Here is a 22214-nt window from a genome sequence, read left to right on the forward strand (position 1 = left end):
TTATTGATTTCAGAAAGGGAGAGGGAGAGAGAGATAGGAACATCAATGATGAGAATCATTGATCGGCTGCCTCGTGCCCGCCCCCCGCTGGGGATTGAGCCCATAACCTGGCCATGCGACCTGACTGGGAATTGAACCGTGACCTCCTGATTCATAGGTTGACGCCCAACCACTTAGCCACACCAGCCAGGCTTGTTGTCAGTTTCTTTTTCTGTGCAGAAGCTTTTAGTTTGATATAGTTCCATTCATTTACTTTTGCCTTTACTTCCCTTGCCTTTGGGGTCAAGTTCATAAAATGTTCCCTACAACCAAGGTCCATAAGTTTGGTATCTATATTTTCTTCTATGTAACTTATTGTTTCGGGTCTTTGATCCATTTTGAATTAATTTTTGTACATGAGGACAAACTGTAATCCAGTTTCATTTGTTTATATGTGGCTTTCCAGTTTTCCCAGCACCATTTATTGAAGAAACTATGTTATTCCATTGTGTATTTCTGGCTCCTTTGTCAAAAATTACCTGTCCATATACATGTGGTTTATAGCTGGGCTCTCTTTTCTGTTCCACAGATCTGTGAGTCTGTTTTTCTGTCAATACCATGCTGTTTTGATTATCGTGGCTGTGTAGTATAATTTGAAGTCAGGTAGCATGATATCTCCAGCTTCATTCTTTTTTCTCAGGATTGCATTGGCTATTCGAGGTCTTCTGTGGTTCCTTACAAATCTGATGATTTCTTGTTCTATTTCTTTTAAAAAATGACATTGGGATTTTGATGAGGATTGCATTAAATCTGTATTTTGCTTTGGGTAATATGGCCATTTTAACTATGTTGATTCTTCTAATCCACGAACACGGGATATTTTTCCATTTTGTTGTGTTTTTTTCAATCTCATTTAATAGTGTTTTTTAATTTTCAGTATATAGGTATTTCACGCTTTGTTAAGTTTATTCCTAGGTATTTTATTCTTTTGGCTGCAATTGCAAAAGGAATTGTTTGGGTTTTTTTCATTTCTTTTTCTGAAGTTTTGTTGTTCGTATACAGAAAGGCAATGGATTTTTGCACATTGATGTTATACCCTGCAATTTGATTGTATTTGCTTATTTTTTCTAATAGAGCTACCAGGAAATAAAGATAAAATGGCTATAGTAGATCCTCATACATCAATAATTACCTTGAATGTAAATAGTTTGAAATCACCAATAAAGAGGCACAGAGTAGCAGGGTGGATCAAAAAACAAAACCCAACCACATGCTGCCTACAAGAGACACACCTAAGTTGCAAAGGTAGATTCAAAGTAAGAGGATGGAAGATGATTCTCCAAGCAAATAACACCCACAAAAAAGCAGGTGTAGCTATATTATGTCTGACAAAATAGATTTCAAGATAACAAGAGACAAAGATGGACACTTTATAATGATAAGGGGGACACTACATCAAGAGAACATAACACTTCTTAATATATATGTACCTAACCAGGGAGCACCGAAATATATAAAACAACTACCTCCAGAATTAAAGGGAGAAACAGATCAAAACACAATTGTAGTTGGGAACCTTAATACTCCATTGATAGTTCTAGACAGATCAATCAAACAGAAAATTAATAAAGAAATATCAGCCTTAAATGAAACACCAGACCAAATAGACATAATTGACATTTACAGAACCTTTCATACCAAAACATCTAATCATACAGTCTTCTCCAGTGCACATGGAATATTATCAAGACTAGTCCATATGTTGTGTCACAAAACTAGCATCAACAAATTCAAGATTGAAATTATATCAAGCATATTCTCTAACCATGATGCCTTCAGATTAGAAATCAACTGCAAAAATGAAGTAAAGAAACCCACAAATACGTGGAAATTAAACAACATACTACTAAAAAATGACTTGGTCAAAGAAGAAATAAAGGATGAGATCAAAAGACATAGAAACAGATGAGAATGACAATACAACATACCAAAACTTCTGGGATGCAGCAAAAGCAGAAATAAGAGGGAAGTTTATATCATTACAGGACTATTTCAAAAAAAAAAGAGAAATCCCAAATAAACAACCTAACATCACATCTTAAAGAACTATAAAAAGAAGAATTAAAGCAACCCAAAGTCAGAAGAAAGGCAATAATAAAAATTAGAGCAGAATTGAATAAAATAGAGAACAAAAAGACTAAACAAAAAATTAATAAAACAAAGAGCTGGTTCTTTGATAAATTAATAAAATTGACAAATCCCTGGCTACACTCATTAAGGAAAAAAGGGAAAAGACCCATATAAACAAAATCAGAAATGAGAGAAGTCTCCACAGACATCACAGATATACAAAGGATCATACTAGAATCTTATGAAAGATTATATGTCACCAAATTCAATAACCTGGAAGAAATGGATAAATTCCTAGAAATATATAACCTTCCTAGACTAAATCATGAAGAATTGGAAAATCTAAATAGACCAATCAGCAGTGAGGAAATTTAAACAACTGTCAAAAGCCTCCCAAAAAATAAAAGTCCAGGGCTAGATGGCTTCACCAGTGAATTCTACCAAACATTTGAAGAAGATTTAAAACCTATCCTTCTCAAACTCTTCCAAAAAAATTGAAGAGGAGGCAATACTTCCTAACACATTTTATGAGGCCAAAACCTGGCAAAGATAATACAGAAAAAGAAAACTACCGACCAATATCTCTGATGATACAGATGCAAAAATCCTAAACAAAATACTAACAAATCTAATAAAATAATACATCAAAAAATAATACATCATGATCATGATCAAGTGGGATTCATTCCAGGGGCACAAGGATGGTTCAACACATGCAAATCAATCAATGTAATACACCACATTAACAAAAGAAAGGATAAAAAGCATATGATCTTATAAATAGAGAAAAAGTATTTGATAAGATACAATATCCATTTATGATTAAAACACTAAATAAAATAGGAATAGAAGGAAAGTACCTCAACAATATAAAGGCCATATATGATAAGCCCTCAACTAATATACTCAATGGTGAAAAACTGAAAGCTTTTCCCCTAAGATCAGGAACAAGACAAGGATGTCCACTCTCAGCACTCTTATTCAACACAGTGCTGGAAGTCCTAGCCAGAGCAATAAGGAAAGAGAAAGAAATAAAAGGCATCCAAATAAAGAAGGAAGAAGTAAAACTGCCACTTTTTCTGGACAACATGATTCTGTATATAGAAACCCTAAAGACTCCACCAAAAAACTATTTGAATAGATTTTTTAACTAGATTTTATTTCTAAAAGTTTATGTCCTTTTCACATTCTTGTAAAGAAGCACAAAACTTCATTAGGAGACTACTGATGGATAGAGACTATTCATAGTCCTCATTAGGAGACAATTTTCCCTAATTATAATGAAAAATAAATCAAATCTTAATCATATATTCTATAAAAACAATATTAAAAGTTGTATTTCTCTATAACAGTTAAAATTGGAAAAGGTAAATACCTCAAAAATCCAGCAAAATGATTAAAGCAGGGCACTGTAACACTTCCTAGTAAAAACTTATTTATTTAAAATCTTGTAAATTTAAGGCAGATCTAAAAAGATATTAAAGGCTTTGAAATTCTATGAATTGAGAAAAATATCCTAATAAAAATAATTTTTAAAACATCAGGCAAATAAGTAACAGATAACTCAACAATTAATTATGATCTTCTAAACATTTACATCACTCAAGATATTCATTTATACAAACAAGTTTTATAAAATATTTTAAAGTCTGCTGAGTAGATAAAAATGATAAAATTAGAATGTATAATAATTTTGTTGCCTATTGATTAAGAACAAGAAGAATGTCAAAGCATTTAATTGTCAAACTTTTTAGAATGAAAAATTTCAAACATATACAAAAATAGAGAAACTAATAAAATAAACTCCACGTATCAAGGGCCCAGCTTAATAATGTCTCAGGTTATTTTTTAATTTTTAAATTAAAAAAAATATGTTCTTAATGATTTTTAGAGAAAGCGGGAGAGAGGGAATGAGAGATAAAAACATCAATTAAAGAGGAACTTCATCGATAGGCTGCCTCCAGCACATACCCCTACTGGGGATCGACCTGCAACTCAGGCATATGCCCTGACCAGGAATCGAACTAGCAACCTCCTAGTTCCTGGGTCAAAGCTCAACTGCTGAGCCCCATGCTAGGCCACACCGGTGGGGCTCAGGGTTTGTTTGTTTGTAAAGATGATTTGTTTAAATCAGGATCCAAACAAAGTTCGTGCATTACCATTTGGTAACACATACTGCCTTCATCTTTTTCTTTTTTCTTCCTTTTTGCTGTTTATCAGAGAAGAAACAGGATCATCTGTCTGTAATTACCCACATTGTAGATTTTGCTGATTATACCTCTGTAGTGCCACCTGCCAATAAATTGATAGCTATATCTAAAAGCTTGGTTAGATTCGCATTCTTTTTGTTGTTGTTGCAAGAATACTTTAAAGGTGATGCTGTGTTATTCTATGTGCCTGCTGAAGTAATGCTATAAAATCTAACTGTATTCCTTTCAGTACTTCTAAGATTGAGAATCAGATTAGAGGGCTGTCAGAATGATCTTTCCATTATAAAATTCTCCACTAGCCTTTCACCTAATGGCTTTAGCAGTTATTACTGACAGTTGCCACTATTTCATTAGGGATTCCAAAATAATACTAATCCTGTCATTCCTCCAGCATTTATTAGCTAGACTTCCTATAAAGAACAACTTTCCTTCATCAATGATCTGGTTACCTTCAGGTACGGTTCATACAACAAAGACAAATTAAATGCTTAATTCAGAATAATAAATGGGCTCCTAGCATCTTTCAAAAGTGACCACTGAGTTACTTTGTTAGTATCACTGTAAATACCTAGATTTTAACATATTTGATATTCTTCAGTCCTTTGTGATTGTAATACATAATGATCCTCTAAATGCCCCATCTTTGGCCATTGGGAACTAAAACTGGTTCCTGGGTCTTTTAGACATGACCTGAGTAATTTCTAATAGCTTCTGTGCCTTCAGAGATGGTAAGATATTACAGACTGTTCTTGTACATTTTCTGCCCCAAACCTAGAATCAGGAGTTTCTCCCAGGTATTCTGGTATCTTTAGTGGGAAGTGCATTTAAATACCATTAATTTGTATACTAGGGATATTGATTAGTGCTGGATCATTCATTAATTCTAAGCCTTTTCAGGAGCCCAAATTAGAGAATGGGTTGATTTTCTAAAAATTATTTTGGAGAATTTTAAACACAGTCAATGTAAACAGACTAATATAATGAACTCCTATATGTATCCATCACCCAGCTTTGACAATTATCAACTCACGGCCAACCTTATCTTGTCTATAACTCTATAACTCTTGTCTATAACTCTATAACCCCACCTTCATATTATTTTTATGTGAATTCTAAACATCCTAATACTAAGTAGTAAATGTTTCATAATGTCTCTCCAAAAGATAAGGGTTATATTATGCAAAAAATTATTCCTTTTTTATTTATGAGCTGAAATACTACGATAAAGAGAAATTTCTCATCTAATAATCTAGACACTCAGTGATATAGCTCATATAGGGAAGATTGATTGATTCTTAAACTTTATTTATTAGTTTTCAAAATAACAATAGCATCGCCTATTGGTGACCATTTTGGGGGTTAAGTATCATTATGAGATCATGGATTTGCCATATTAGACATGCTTCAATCCATTAGTGGTTACTGTCCTCATTGATGTTCAAGTTGTCCCATGTTTGACTAGAAAGTATTTTTTTAAATAAAATACATGGTAAGTTCATACTAGTATTTTCAACTCAAATTTAGCATTATAGAATTCATTTTTAGAATTACATAATTTATTTATATATTTATAGAATTACAGAATCTTTACTTAACTTTTACAACTTAACATTTGTATCACATTAATATTTTAATCTATAAATCTTGGCTTCGTATGGCATTAACTTCATTATTTATTTGATGTTACCCTAATATCCCTCTCACACACACAAAGTTTTAAAATAACAATAACCACATTACTAACAATATAATTACTGAAAACAATTTAACTTTCCTTCTCAGTTTTTTAAAAAAATATTTTTGTTGATTTCAGAGAGGAAGGGAGAGGAGAGAGAGATAGAAACATCAATGATAAGAGAGAATCATTGATCGGCTGCCTCCTGCATGCCCCCAACTGGAGATCAAGCCTGCAACCCAGGCATGTGCCCTGACCAGGAATGGAACTGCAACCTCGTAGCTCATAGGTTGCCGCTCGACCACTGAACTACACCAGCCGTGCCTCATTCACAGTTTTATTTTTGCTTTTTAGGCTATATACAGCCCAATGGGAAATGTAGACCCTTAAAAATAACTGTAAATAATTCTTCTCTGTATGATTATCCCAACAACTCAATAATTAGGTTCATCTGTTTCAGTTCAATTTTAGCGATTGCTAATTTTCTTGATTTTGGATTTAAGATATAAACTGTTTATTTCATTCAGCTTCAGTGCTTAGGTTGGGAAATGCAAAATAAATTGGTGGATCTCACATGAAACAGGAAAGAAAATAAACCAAAAAAAAAGTACAGATAGCTTTTAAAAATATAAATATTTACAAATAAAGTCATCATGGTTATCTTCCATTTGTGGAAATATAATTTCTACCATGCACTTTAATAATTTTACTTTTAGATTCTCAAAAACTGGTAATGGAAGAAGAATCTCCACATAGATAAGAGCTCATAGTCGAATTATTTCCAAAAATTTTAAATAACACAACCTTTTTTCCAAAAACCTTTTGTGGCATTTCAACATATAAATAGATAAAGGTAGTATTTCATCATTGTATATTTATTTTATAGATTCAAATTTATTTCAAACTTGATATGAAATAAGTCAATGATAAAAATAAAAGTATTCTGATAAACATTAACATTTTAATTCATGTTATAAACAGCTGCAATTATTAATGTAAGTTTCAAACCCATAAAAATAATTTTTTTTGTTATTGAAAATTTCAAAATCAAAATTATGGAATATAGTATAAAGAATTCTCACATACTCATTCTCAGCATCAATCATTATCAACACATGATCAATCTTCTTTCATCTTTATGCCACTCACTGCCCTCAAGGTTTACTTTGAAGGAATCCAAGACACCATATTTTATCTCTAAATATTTTAATATATGTATCCAAAAGATAAGGAATCCAAACCCAATGCTAATATCATATTTTAAAATACTAACAGTAAATATTAAAAATAATTCCTTAATGTAATCTGTAGTGCTACCTAGAACTCAATATGTATAATTTATAAAGTATTCTATTCCCATTTCTCTCTTCCCCTGTAGTGTTTCGAAAGTACAGTACTCTTTCCTCTCCCACTCTGGACTAAGGAGGGCTACTACAAGGTTCTTTGCTTTCTCGAGACATTGCTCAAACAAGGATGGAAAAGTTAAAGCTGGAAAATAAGAAAGGGGAAGGAGAAGAAACATGCAAAACGCAAATCTGTTTTTCAAGATATGTTTTGATTTATGGATCCATTCCATACCAGTTCTATTTTCCAGGAAGGAAGGAACCTGTCTGTTTCTCATCATCAGCTATCTTCAAGTCTAAGCCTAAGAGAATGAAGCACTAAAAGGAAGAAGCAATATCTTCTGCTTTCCTAGGCTCTATTTCTTCTTTGAGGACTAACAACTTTCCTGATGACTAAAACCAGGAATACCCTGGTTCGAAACCTACAGAGAGTAGTATAGCCTTTCTTAAGGCAGTGGTTCTCAACCTTCCTAATGTCGTGACCCTTTAATACAGTTCCTCATGTTGTGGTGACGCCCAACCATAAAATTATTTTTGTTGCTACCTCATAACTGTAATTTTGCTACTGTTATGAATCGTAATGGAAATATCTGATATGCAGGATGTATTATCTTTGTTACAAATTGAACATAATTAAAGCATAGTGATTAATCACAAAAACAATATGTAATTATATATGTGTTTTCCGATGGTCTTAGGCGACCCCTGTGAAAGGGTCGTTTGATCCCCAAAGGGGTCGCAACCCACAGGTTGAGAACCGCTGCCTTAAGGCATCAACAATTCAGAACACACTGCAAAAACGTCACTAGCTACACAACAGATATATGCATAGTGGTGGTCATTCAGTTATACAAAACCGATAGATCACAGCCAGCAATGAATAGAAACCTCTAACCTGATTAATATAATTCCCTTATCCATGAGGCAGAAACAAATTTAGATTTATCAAAAAACTTTCACTGGGTTTCTCCAAACAAAAAATATGAATATATAAGAACATGCTTGAGGGAAACCAAGATGGCGGCATAGGTAAACACCGGAAATTGCTGCCTCGCACAACCACTTCAAATATACAACTAAAAGACAAAACGGACATCATCCAGAACCACAGGAAGGCTGGCTGAGTGGAAATTCTACAACTAGAAGGAAAGAGAAAAGCACACTGACACTCAGAGGAGGTGCAGAAGTAAAGTGCAGAGGTATGAAGGAGCACATGGAAAGGGCTGGCAACTGAGGATACGGTTGTTTTTTTCAATCGGGAGGGAGTCTCAAGTTCCCGACTGCTCTCAACTCCAGTTCCGGGCGAGTCTCTAGGGACCCAGACTCATACAGGGAGAAACTGGACTGTCTGGCATCGGGCAAAACTTGAGGGTGGCTTTTCTCTCAGGGGTGCTTGCAGTGATTACTGTGGGACATTGAGACCCGAGGCCTCTTAGGGTAGGACTGAGGAGCAGCCATAGCTGTTTGCTCCGCCCTGTTGATTCCCTGAGACCCTGCCCCACCCAAGCTGTGCCCTGAGGCTTTTGCATATGAAAGGCCTGGCCCTTTGCAATCTGAAAATTACCTAACATTGCTGTAATCTAGAATATATGCAGTTCTATTTTACAATAACACTACCAGTCTTAAATATTTTTCAAGTCTTGAAGACCCTTTGATTGGTGTTATGAGACATAAAAATGGAGTAAACCCTATCCCTCCTGCTCTCCCAAAGCTTACCAGTTAGTAGGTTCACCCTCTCAAGCATCTGTCCCCATGCTGCTCCTTTTCTTTCAGCAGAAAACCATGCAACTTAATTCAAATAAAGAATTAAGTTTAGAGATATAAGATACCTGAAGTCCAAAACCATACCTATGAACTCATCTCCATTTATATGACTTTCCCCTTCTTCCTCCAGGTTTGGAAAAAGAAGGGTCCTGACTCCTGTCCAAGTAAAATTTGGCCACTTGAGCTTTGGTCCATCTCCTCGCTCCCCCTGAACTTCTAAGCTTAGGCCCCTCATTATTCTCTCTAATGAATGTCTTTCTGCCTGAGCCTAGTAAAGTGTTTAAGACTCCTGGTGACCAAAAACACAACCTAGATACTCTCTCCCTCACTAAGTGCTGCTTATTCCCTTCCAAAGAACAGCCTAAAAACCAAGATGGCAACATAGGTAAACACCTGAAATTGCTGCCTCACACAACCACTTCAAAAATACAACTAAAAGACAAAACAGACATCATCCAGAACCACAGGAAGGCTGGCTGAGTGGAAATTCTACAACTAGAAGGAAAGAGAAAAGCACTGAGACTCAGAGGAGTTGCAGAAGTAAAGTGCAGAGGTACAGAGGCGCACGTGGAAAGGTCTGGCAACTGAGGACACAGTTGTCTTTTTCAATCGGGAGGGAGTCTCAAGCTCCCTCCCAAACTCTAGTTCCGGGCAAGTCTCTGGGGACCCAGACTCATACGGGGAGAAACTGGACTGTCTGGCATCGGTCGGAACTCGAGGGCGGCTTTCTCTCAGAGGTGCTTGCAGCGATTACTGGGACACTGAGACCCGGGGCCTCTTAGGGTAGGACTGAGGAGCAGCCATAGCTTTTTGCTCCACCCAGTTGATTCTCTGAGACCCCGCCCCACCCTAGCTGTGCGCAGAGGCTTTTGCACATGAATGACCTGGCCCTTTGCAATCTGAAAATTATCTAACAAACTGCAGCTGGGTCAGAGAGACCCAGAACTTCCAAAAGAAGGCCCAAGGCCCCACAGCAGCTTGCATTGCTTCACAGCTGGGCCTCATCTGGGCACCTCCAAACCCCAAACCAGGAAGGGGAATCTGCAGATCTCTCCATAGCTCCTGCTGGGTAGCCTCAGGCAAAGGCTAAATTAGCACCTCCTTAGAGATCCAAGAAACAGTGTACCCAGTGGTCAGAGTGGGACCATCCAGATTACAACTCCTCAGATCCATAAGGGACACACTCAGGGGGCAGACTCGGTGAGCACCAAAGCCCCACTGAAGCAAGTCTTGCCCCAGAAGGGTGTCTCCAGCACAGAAGTTCTCCCACTGCAGACACAGCTGATTCTCACAGCCAATTGGCCTGGAGGTCAACTCCTCCCAGTGATACCTACAACAATCAAGGCTTACTTACAACAAGACTGTGCACAAAGCCCACAAAGGGGTGAACCAAGAGTGTCCACCTCAGGTGATTGGGGAGGCTGAGCCACTGGGCCCTATAGGACACCTACCACACAAAGCCACTCTATCGACACAGGAAAGCATAAAAAATGCGGAGACAAAGAAATAGGTCACAAATGACAGAAATGGAGGAAAGCAAACTACTGGATATAGAGTTCAAAACCACACTTATAAGGTTTTTCAAGAATTTTCTAGCCGAAACCGGTTTGGCTCAGTGGATAGAGCGTCGGCCTGTGGACTGAAAGGTCCCAGGTTCGATTCCGGTCAAGGGCATGTACCTGGGTTGCGGGCACATCCCCAGTGGGAGGTGTGCAGGAGGCAGCTGATCGATGTTTCTCTCTCTCATCGATGTTTCTAACTCTCTATCTCTCTCCCTTCCTCTCTGTAAAAAATCAATAAAATATATTTAAAAAAAAAAAAGAATTTTCTAGAAACCGCCAATAAATTTAGTAAGACCCTCAATAAGTCTAGTGAGACCGCCGATAAATTTAGTGATACCCTCAAGAAATCTAGTGAGACCCTCGAGGTTATGAAAAAGGACCAACTAGAAATTAAGCATACACTGACTGAAATAAAGAATATTACACAGAGTTCCAACAGCAGACTAGAGGATCGCAAGAATCAAGTCAAAGATTTGAAATAAGAAGAAGCAAGAATCACCCAACCGGAAAAACAAAAAGAAAAAAGAATCCAAAAATATGAAGATAGTGTAAGGAGCCTCTGGGACAACTTCAAGTGCAACAACATCCGTATTATGGGGGTGCCAGAAGAAGAGAGAGAGCAAGATATTGAAAACCTATTTGAAGAAATAATGACAGAAAACTTCCCCTACCTGGTGAAAGAAATAGACTTACAAGTCCAGGAAGTGCAGAGAACCCCAAACAAAAGGAATCCAAAGAGGACCACACCAAGACATATCATCATTATAATGCCAAGAGCAAAAGACAAAGAGAGAATCTTAAAAGCAGCAAGAGAAAAACAGTTACCTGCAAGGAAGTACCCATACGATTGTCAGCTGATTTCTCAACAGAAACTATGCAGGCCAGAAGGGAGTGGCAGAAATATTCAAAGTGATGAATACCAAGAACCTACAACCAAGATTACTTTACCCAGCAAAGCTATCATTCAGAATTGAAGGTCAGATAAAAAGCTTCACAGATAAGAAAAAGCTAAAGGAGTTCATCACCACCAAACCAGTATTATATAAAATGCTGAAAGGTATCCTTTAAGAAGAGGAAGAAGAAGAAAAAGGTAAAGATACAAATTATGAACAACAAATACACATCTATCAACAAGTGAATCTAAGAATCAAGTGAATAAATAACCTGATGAACAGAATAAACTGGTGAATATAATAGAATCAGGGGCATAGAAAGGGAGTGGACTGACAATTCTCAGGGGGAAAGGGGTGTGGGGGATGCGGGAAGAGACTGAACAAAAATCGTACACCTATGGATGAGGACAGTGGGGGGGGCAGTAAGGGCAGAGGGTGGGGTGGGAACCGGGTGGAGGGGAGCTATGGGGGGGGGGAAGGGAGAGGAACAACTGTAATAATCTGAACAATAAAGATTTAATTTAAAAAAAAGAACATGCTTTATACAAAATGGACAAATTAAGTGTTGTTCATCAATGGGGGCTCAGTCACTTGGCCTGTGACTTTAGGCAAATCATGTAATTTAACCTCTCTAATTTCAGGGGTTTTTTCTGTTGTAAGAATTAATTGAGACAGTGTATTTTTTAATCAATTATGTTAATACTAGAGGTCCAATGCATGAAATTTGTGCAAGGGGCTTGGCCCCCCGCCTGCCACGGTTTCATCCAGAAGGTCGTCCAGAAGGACATCCGGTCTAATTAGTATATTACACTTTTATTATTATAGATGACACACTAGGGAGACAATGCCATTTTGATATTGTTGCCCAAAATACATTTATCTCATTCCAATGAAAACACATCACACAAAATTAAGAGATATTCTACAATGTCTAACCACTTTTCCTCAAAAGTGTCAATGTTATTAAAGACAATGAAAGACAGAGGAAATTGTTAAACTGGAAGGGACAGAGAAGAAATAACTAAATTCAGTATGAGATTCCAGATAGGATCCTGGAACAGGAAAAGGACATTAGTATGAAGTGGGTAAAATACTGATAAGATCTAGATTTAATTAATAATATTGTGACTAATGTTAATTTTGTTGTTTTTAATTTAAGAATACTTAAATAGCCCTAACTGGTTTGGCTCAGTGGATAGAGCGTCGGCCTGCAGACTGAGAGGTCTTAGGTTCGATTCCGGTCAAGGGCATGTACCTTGGTTGTGGGCACATCCCCAGTGGGAGGTGTGCAGGAGGCAGTTGACCGATGTTTCTATCTCATCGATGTTTCTAACTCTCTATCCCTCTCCCTTCCTCTCTGTAAAAAAATCAATAAAATATATTTAAACAAAGAATACTTAAATAACTTCTGCTTCTAAATATTGATTTTCTCAAATACTTCCAACATCTCTGCATGTAAATGTATAATAATACCAGTGCATGCACTGATTTCTAAAACTGAAGAAAATAGCACTAGCATAGTGAACTCTTCAACTTTGAAAAGTCCTCCTAGTTCTGACTGAATTAGAAGAGGAACCTTCTTTAGTAAACCTCAGCACCTTATTCCACATTTGGATCACTGCCTCCTATTTTGCTTTATGTGATGGCAATAAAAAACAAAAGAAAACAAAACTTTCCTTTTTCCCTACTAACAACTTCTCATTGTTATCAGGAATATAGAGCTAGGTACATAAGTGCTCAAAGAAGACTTGATGAATTGGTTTGGTTTGGTTCCTCTTGCATGCATCCTTATTTTGTCACATTCTTCTCAATATACTTAGGGAAGAAAGGAGAGGTGAGAAAGCACTAAGAAACATAGCAGATGAGAAAGAAAAGGTTAATTTCTTTTTCCCTGCAGGGCTCTAGCTTCTGCAGGTAATAGAGTTATTTAAAACCAAGTTAGGAACCTTGTATGTCCCCCCAAATTATAGGGCTCAGGCATTGCCTAAAACTAGACTGAAGTAAGGTGCTGCTGGAGGCACACACACCTACCTGTAAGGGTGATGTTGTCATCATCATCATCTATGATTTCTTCTTCGGCAACATCCAGGGAGCTCTCAGTAATCATGTCATTGGGCTCTTCCACACAAGCTAGACCCGCATAACTATTGAGAATATCAGCACCAGGAACATGCTCCACAATTACGGCAGGAAAAATAGCTGGATCACCAAGCTGGGAGAGGTGAGGGGAAAAAAGGATCAACAAAAATTTTCTTTTGTTAAATGTAACCAAAAATTATTTTACACTGAACATCAATTTCGTTTTTACATCATCAACTACTTGTACTTGACAATCCTTCTAGGCTGCTGTGAATATTAAGACCACATAAACTTTCATAATTAACCTTGAGTCTTAACAACCAAGTTTTCACAGTAAAAGTATACTTTTAAACCACATTAAATTTACCAATATCATTAATGCATGAGAAGTTGCATACAAATGTCCGATGAAATAAAATCTCAACAAAAGTTTCTTTGACAGAAAAATATCTGTGAGTTTAAATAAATATTACACTGTCACTTGGCACACAGGCTATGTTTAACAACCGCTTTTGACTCAAATGGGAAAATTAACTTTCATTTTCTTTCTATTTATAAGATCTTAAAATTTTAGAACTGAAATGACTTTTGAAGTATAATCTAGTCCAAGTCACCTCATTTTACAGATGAGGAAGCTGACCCAGAGAGGATTTTGAAAAACCTTCTCAAAAATCAGTTAATCGTTTATGCAAAGAATTCAATGTTGAATGTGAAAAAAGTTTTTTGAATGTACTGATATAATGTATACATGAATCATAATGTAATAATGAGGGCTGTCTATAAAAGAATTACTTTTCAAATATAGTAAAAATGCTTTGACATTTATCAACTCTTTTTATATTGTTCTACCTGTCATTTTGTAATGGTATTATTCATTTGCCACAGTTTCATATTAACATTTCTCTGCAAATCATCATCCTTCAAACCACTGGTATTCAATAAACAACTTATTGATGCAAAAAAGAAAAATCAATTAATTAGTGACAAGTCTCATTAAGTTACTATCTCCTTTTTAAAAATAATTTCAGGCTTAAAAAAGTTGTAAAAGAATTCCCCTTCAAACTTCATCCATATTCCCTAAATTTTAATCATGTCTATCATCCTTTTTCTATATTATTATTTCTACATCTATATTTTTTATGATTTATTTGAAAGCAGTAGACATTTTGATCCTTTAACTCTAATTCAGAGTATGTTTCTTAAAAACATGAATATTATCTTATATAAAGATAGCACAATGATCAAAATCAGAAAAGTAATAGTGATATAATACTATTATTAAATCTACAGGCCTTATGCAAATTTCTGCAATTGTCTTATTAATGTCCTTGTCCTTTTTAAAAAATGAAAAAAAATTTTTTTTGGTTCAGGATCCAATCTAGGCTCATAGGTTTCATGATGTTTATCACAACCCCCTTTTTTTTAAAAAAAAAATCTTTGTTGTTGAAAGTATTATATATGTCCCCTTTTTTCCCTCACCGCCCTCTCTACCTCTAGCCCACCCCCACTACCCCACCCCAGGCCCTCATCACCCCACTGTCTGCATCCATTGGTTAAGCATATATGCATACAAGGTATGACAACTCTTTTAATCTGGAAAAATTTCTATGCCTTTCATCTAGAGCAGTTCTTCAATTTTTCTTTCTTTCATGCTCTTGAGACTTTTTAAAAAATGTTTTTATTGATTTCATAGAGGAAAGGAGAGGGAGAAAGAGATAGAAACATCAATGATGAAAGATAATCATAGATCAGCTGCCTCCTGCTTGCCCCCTACTGGGGATAAAGTCCATAACCCTGGCATATATTACTGACCTGGAATTGAACCGTGACCTCCTGGTTCATAGGTCAATGTTCAACCACTGAGCCACGCCAGCCGGGTGCTTTCGAGACTTTAAAATGTCCCCCAATTTGGGTTTGTGAGATATTAACTCATGATTACATTCAGTTTGCATTTTTGGCAAGAATGCCAAAGAAGTAATGTTGTGTCCTTTCTGACACATCATACCAGAAGGTTCAAACCAGCTATTTGTCCAATTACTAGTGATATTAACTTTTATCACTTCATTCGTGTGATTGTCTACCAGGTTTAACCACTATGAAATTATTATTTTCTCCTTTGTAATTAGGTATCTTAAGGGAAGATAGCTCAAGAGTATGTATGTAACTATCCTGTTTCTTAAACATATCCCCATAAAGTATTATCTTCTTAAATGTAAGAAAAAGTTACTGTCCATAGATAATTTCAGGTACTTTATTTTCCTTGAGTAAGTCTGCTATATTAAGAATGCTATTTATGGCTTCATTGTAACTAAGCAGCCTCAATTTTTAAAAATGTGTATGTTCGTAGCACTGTACACTGAGGTTAACTATTACTTCTATTGTAAAAAGTTAATAGCCTAAATTTATTACATGATTAGTGTAGGTGCTAAACAGATATTATCGGTGCTTCCTTGAATGCTATGCTCTGAAATTTATAGGTAATAACCCTAAAATATATTAGGATCATTTTATTTCAAAATGTTTCTTCCTATTTCAGAAAAGAGGAAGTTAGAAGTAAACTGGCTCTCAAAATCATGTTTTAAACAGAAAGTAGCTCAAAGATTACTCTCTCTCTCTCTCTCTCTCTCTCTCTCTCTCACACACACACACACACACACACACACACACACACACAGTAAAGTATCACATAAAGTGCCCAAAGCATAGTTGATTCTGGCCTTCCCTTTCTCTTTTTTGAGAGTCGAATACTGAACATGCAATACAACCTAGTACGAACAGCATGCGATTGTTAACACACTTCTCTCCTTAAGAGTTCAAGTTAAGCGCCTAGTATTCTAACAAAGCTGAGCCTAGAATTGAGTTAATTTTTACATGACTTCAATTTATACTGAAAAACCCTATGTACTAGGTAGGAATAGGGCTTACCATTTCCATCTATTGGCAGATGAGAAATTAGGTTAAGAAATTTACCTAGGATCACCCACTAAGTCAGACATACAAAGATGCAATTCACAGGAGCAGTCCTCACCTAAATGAAACCAAAGTATTCCTCCTTACCCAACTCTCGTTGGCTCCTGAAATTTGGGTTAAGTGTTAAGAGTGTGGCTATTACAAGGCATATCTCCAAAATTTTATCCAACTCTACATAGTTTCAAATAACTACAGCTATCTGCTACTATGTTCTTCCTGGTCCTACTCCACTAACTATAAGTGAATTGAAGGAATTGATTATCGACCCGAATTAATAGGTCTCAGGAGCCCCTTGTCACATACCATTATACTCAAAGCCACTTCTCTTCCACTATTAGTGTCCCTCCCCAGAGGAAACCACTGTTACCAGTTTTTGTTCCATCACAGAGACAGTCTATAGTCAACCATATACTAATTTGCTTTAAATAATCATTTTTCTTTCAGTTTAAATATTTTAATAATTCAAAGCTATGTAAAGAAAAATGTCAAACACACAAAAGTAGAGAGAAAAAAATAGTTTCCTTTGAAACAAAAGCTTAATTAAAACTGAGTGCAGCCCTAGCTGTTTGACTCAGTGGATAGAGCATTGGCCTGTGGACTCAAGGGTCCTGGATTCAATGCCGGTCAAGGGCACATGCCCAGGTTGCACGCTCAGTCCCCAGTAGGGGGCATGCAGGAGGCAGCCGATCAATGGTTCTCTCTCACCATTGATGTTTCTCTCTCTCCCTCTCTAAAATCAATAAAAATATATTTAAAAAAACATAAAACAAAACCAAAAAATGAGTCCAGCCCTAGCAGGTTTGGCTCAGTGGTCAGAGCATCAGCCCTAGGACTGAAGGGTCATGGGTTCGATTCTGGTCAAGGGCATGTACCTGAGCTGCAGGCTCAATCCCCAGCCCTGGTTGAGGTGTGTGCAGGAGGCAACCAATCGAGTGTCTGTCTCTCCCCTTTCCTTCCACTATAAAAATCAATGGAAAGCCTGGCCACTGTGGCTCAGTGGTTGAGCAGTGACCCATGCATGAGTCAAGAGGTTACCAGTTTGATTGAGTCAGTGCACAAGCCTGGGTTGTGGGCTTGATCCCCAGTAGGGGTTGTGCTGGAGGCAGCTGATTCTCTCTCATCATTGATGTTTCTATCTCTCTTTCCCTCTCCCTTCCTCTCTCTCTAAAAATCAATAGACATATTTTTTAAAAAAATAAGTAAATAAACATAAAAATCAATGGAAAGAATATCCTTGGGTGAGGATTAACAACAACAACAAAAAGAATGAGTCCACAAGGCCCAGCTGGTGTAGTTCAGTGGTCACGGTTTAAATCCCAATTGGGGCACATGACCAGGTTGCAGGCTCAATTCCCAGTAGGGGCATGCAGGGGGCACTCCATTGATGCTTCTATCTCTCTCTTCCTCTCCCTTCCTCTCTAAAATCAATAAAAACATATATGTTTTTGTAAAAAAATGAAAAGGTCACATGGTTCTATGATTTAGAAGGTAACAATATGTGAAAAACAAAGATTGTGAATCAGGAGACCTAGGGCCTTTTCTCTAATCCTACTGTCATGACCTTATTTCCTCACTTTACGTGAAAGAAGAGCGCTAGCTGGTCTTGGAAAGGCATGTCCCAGGTTTTCTTTCGTTAAGATGTAAAGGTTTAGATCCTAAGTTTACGTTTAAGTTTCTAACATTACAATAGAAGAGATTATTTTGTCTCTGGACAAAATGGAGAGGTGGAAGGAGTAGCATGTACCCTGGATATATACCTGCCTTTGCTATTGCTACTAGCTAACATTTATTAGCACTTAACATATGCCAGGGATTCTGCTTGTTGCTTTACATGGATTACCACCTTGTTTAACCATCACAAATTCCTATGAGGGAGATACATTGGATTATCTATTTTATACATGGGAAATAATTTACCACAAGTCATATAGCTAGTAAGTGGTAGAATCTTAAGTTAAACTGACTCCAGGATCCATTTTCTTTACCTGTACATTATTATAGTCGGCCTTAAACACAGTGAATTATATATATATACATAATTGATATACATATATATATATATATATTATTTCAGGGAGGAAGGGAGAGGGAGAGATAGAAACATCACTGATGAGAGAGAATCACTGATCAGTCGCCTCCTGCATGACCCAAATTGGACGATCGGAGCCCGCAACCCGGGCATGTGCCCTGACCAGGAACTGAACCATTCATAGGTCGACACTCAATCACTGAGCCACGCCAGCTGGGCAAGTGCGTTTTGTTCTGTTGGAATATCTACTTGGCTGTTTAGAAAGACAGAATAGGTAAGAAATTGTATTGAGGTATGACTTTCAATATTATTTTTGAAATAATATTGTCCAATCCAAACCCACTATTAACTGTCTTATGGGTACAGCCAGTTCCTCCCAGGTCCCAGGGACTTCCCAGGATCATTCCCAAATTAGCCAAGTATTCTCCTTCTAAGATACCTGGTCCTCTCATGAAAAGCATAAGCCATTCTTTTCTAGTCCACTGAAATAAAGATATATATTCAAAGTTGTTCATCTCTAATTTCTCAAGGGTCCTATTAATTCATATACAAGAAACAGACCTACTCTGAATCTTAGGTAACACACCAACCTTATATACAAAAATAGAGCTGACTCTTGAACATTGGTTTGAACTGCAAAGGTCCACTAATATGCAGGTCTTGTTCCATAAATAGCCAGCCCTCCATTTCCCCAGGTTTCACATATATAGGTTCAACCAACTGTGAGTTGAGAATAGTCAAAAACAGTATTTTTGATCTGTGGTTGGGAATCCACTTATGCAGACAGCCGACTTAAGTTATACACAGATTTTCGACCTCACAGGTGATCGGTGCCCTTAACCCCCATGTTGTTCAAGGGTCAATTGTATATCTAAGAAACCCTCTCAGATGATTGGAAAGATCTCCTTTCTCTATTACCATAAATGGAAGGAAAATACATACTCCAGAAACTCTAGCTACTGATCTGGGCTCATAATAAATGCCTGCTTTTTAAACTGATTGATTTGCAACTGGCTAAAGTCTGAGTCAGGAACCTAAGAACTTCATAACCAAACACTCACATTCTAAAATTCCTTATAGAGAAATGATTCTCGACCTCTTAAATGAAGGTATGGTAAAATGTCAAATGCTGAGTTTTCCTAGATTTAAATTTTAAAAATAAAATATTGGGACTTATGTACTGGTTTGCTAGGGTAGCTGTACCAGGTATCACAAAGTATGTTAGGTGGCTTAAATAACAAAAACTTACTGTCTCACAATTTTGTTAGCCATAAGTCTGAAATCAAAGTGTTGGCAGAGTTGGCTCCTTCTAAGGGCATGAGGGAAGGATCCATTCTAGTCTTCATTTTCACTTGGTGTTCTCCCTGTGTGTCTGTGTCCAAATGGGAAATAATATGGAAAAAAATGCTACGCTGTGTCCTATGTATTAGGGCTGTGATGGCTGCATCTCTACTGAACGTGTACAGACTTTTTTTCCTTTTCCCCTAAACAATACAGTATAACTATTTACCTAACATTTACATTGTATTAACTATTATAAGTAATCTAGAGATTATTTAAAGCGTTCGGGAGGATATGTGTAGGTTATATGCAAATATTATGCACTTTTATGTAAGAAGCTTCAGCATCCTTGGATTTTGGTATCTGGGGGTGGAAGAGGGATCCTGGAACCAATTCCTAGTGGATACTGAGGAATAACTATATTTCTAAATTGAGATTAGACATTATTCTTCAAGTTTCTGTGCTGAACACCCTATCAAGCCTTATTCACCCACCTTGTTTTTTTCTACATCATTTCAACCAGACCCCCTTTTCCAAGATTTATTTAAAAAAATTTTTCAGAAAAAAAAATTTCAGGAAGGTCAAAGCTATTCATAAAATGGCCACATTCCTAATATTTAGCAATAAAATCGGTATCCCCTTGTAAGACATGAGTTAACACCTTGTGTTAAGTCATCACTGATGCACTAAGAAAAATACTGCATTTCATTAGGTTAGCTACTTAAAAAAAAATAATTCTCCAAACCTCTCCTCATTAAAAACATCATTTAAGCATCTTCTCTCCATTGTCTTTTTTACTTGAATCTGGGAACCTCAGTAAACTCCACCAGTGGTTATCAACCTTGACTATATACTTGTAAACATCCCAAACTATCAATACCTGACCCTAATTGGGATCAAATACATCAGAATATTTAGGGATATTTGTTACTGGGCCTGATATTAAAGCTTTTAGATCTCAGGAGCTGACCCTTGAACATTGGTTTGAACTGCACAGGTTCACTTATATGTGGGTCTTATTTAATAAATAGTCTTAAGAAGACATTGCTTTGAAATGATTTCCTTCATCTTTGATTTAAAAAATAAAAATACAAAAACAAAACCCAATACCTTATTCTAACAGGACACAATCTGACAATATTTAACATGGAGCAAATTCACTAAAAATACACATTGTGAAACTAGAATGTAATAGTAAGTGCTCAGACTCTAAAGTCAAAATGACTTTCAAATAGGCCCGAATGCACATGCATGCCCTGGGTGTTTGAACTCAGGTGAATACAATGTGCATGCAGGGTTCAGAACCACTGCTTTAAAGAATTACAAGATTCAAAACTATATTCTTTAAATTGAGTCAGCCCTATTTATGCCAATGTCTGAGACACTAGTAATAAAAAAACAACCAAACAAAAAACCACACACAAAGTTATTATATTACTAGAGGCCTGGTGCAGGAATTTGTGCATGGGTGGGGCTCCTCGGCCTGGCCTGCAATTGGGGCTGATTGGGGCTGTCTCACCCAGTCCCAGCTGGGGCCAATTAGGGCCGGCAGCTGGGGGAGGGGGGGATTGCGGGAGGTTGGCTGTGGGAGCACACTGACCACCAGGGGGCAGCTCCTGCATCGAGTGTATGCCCCTTGGTGGTCAGTGCGCACCATAGCAACCAGTCGACCAGTCATTAGGTCGACCCATCATAACGGTTGCTTAGACTTTTATATATATAGATGAGATCTCTTGCTGTTTGGCACTTAAAGATTATTTTTCCATTTGATTTTGAAATAGAACCAAAATAAGTTACAAATGATGGGTGGGAATAGAAACACTTTTGGGAATTAAAATCTATCAAAGATCAGTTTTCAAAGCATCAATTTCTATAAGCAAATTAAACTGTGTGATAAACTGACTTTCAACTGTTTTATAACTATTGAAGGTCTTAACAGCTCCAGAAAGAAAAATAAATATACCAGTTTTCCTTAGGATGAGTTGAAAGGTAAATTTTTTTTCTTTTAATCCTCACCTGAGGATATGTTTATTGGTTTTAGAGAGAGGGGAAGGGAGAGAGAATAATTGATCGGTTGTCTCTTATACGCCTCCTGACTGTGGATCAAACACACAACATAGGTATGTACCCTACCTGGGAATCAAACACACAACCGTTCGGAGTATGGGATGATACTCCAACCAACCAAGTCACACTGGCCAGGGCAAAAGCTAAATTTTAACAATTTTTTAAGCAATAATAAAAATCAAACCAAGTTTTAGCAGGAGAGAGAGAGACAGGTCCCCAAATTTCAACATTG

At 36.8% G+C, this 22214-nt stretch overlaps 1 protein-coding gene across 3 annotated transcripts in view; it reads right to left on the minus strand.

The window, feature by feature from the left end:
- ELF1 (E74 like ETS transcription factor 1) overlaps nucleotides 1–22214 on the minus strand; it is a 101302-nt gene that overhangs the window by 26508 nt on the left and 52580 nt on the right. For all 3 annotated transcript variants that reach the window (XM_006083492.3, XM_023748104.1, XM_023748110.1), the window contains exon 3: nucleotides 13588–13768. In XM_006083492.3, coding sequence (XP_006083554.1) covers nucleotides 13588–13768 — 181 coding nt within the window. The remainder of the gene's footprint in view (nucleotides 1–13587; nucleotides 13769–22214) is intronic.

This window comes from Myotis lucifugus, unplaced genomic scaffold, assembly GCF_000147115.1.
Source record: "Myotis lucifugus unplaced genomic scaffold, Myoluc2.0 scaffold_7, whole genome shotgun sequence".
Classification (NCBI taxonomy): domain Eukaryota; kingdom Metazoa; phylum Chordata; class Mammalia; order Chiroptera; family Vespertilionidae; genus Myotis; species Myotis lucifugus.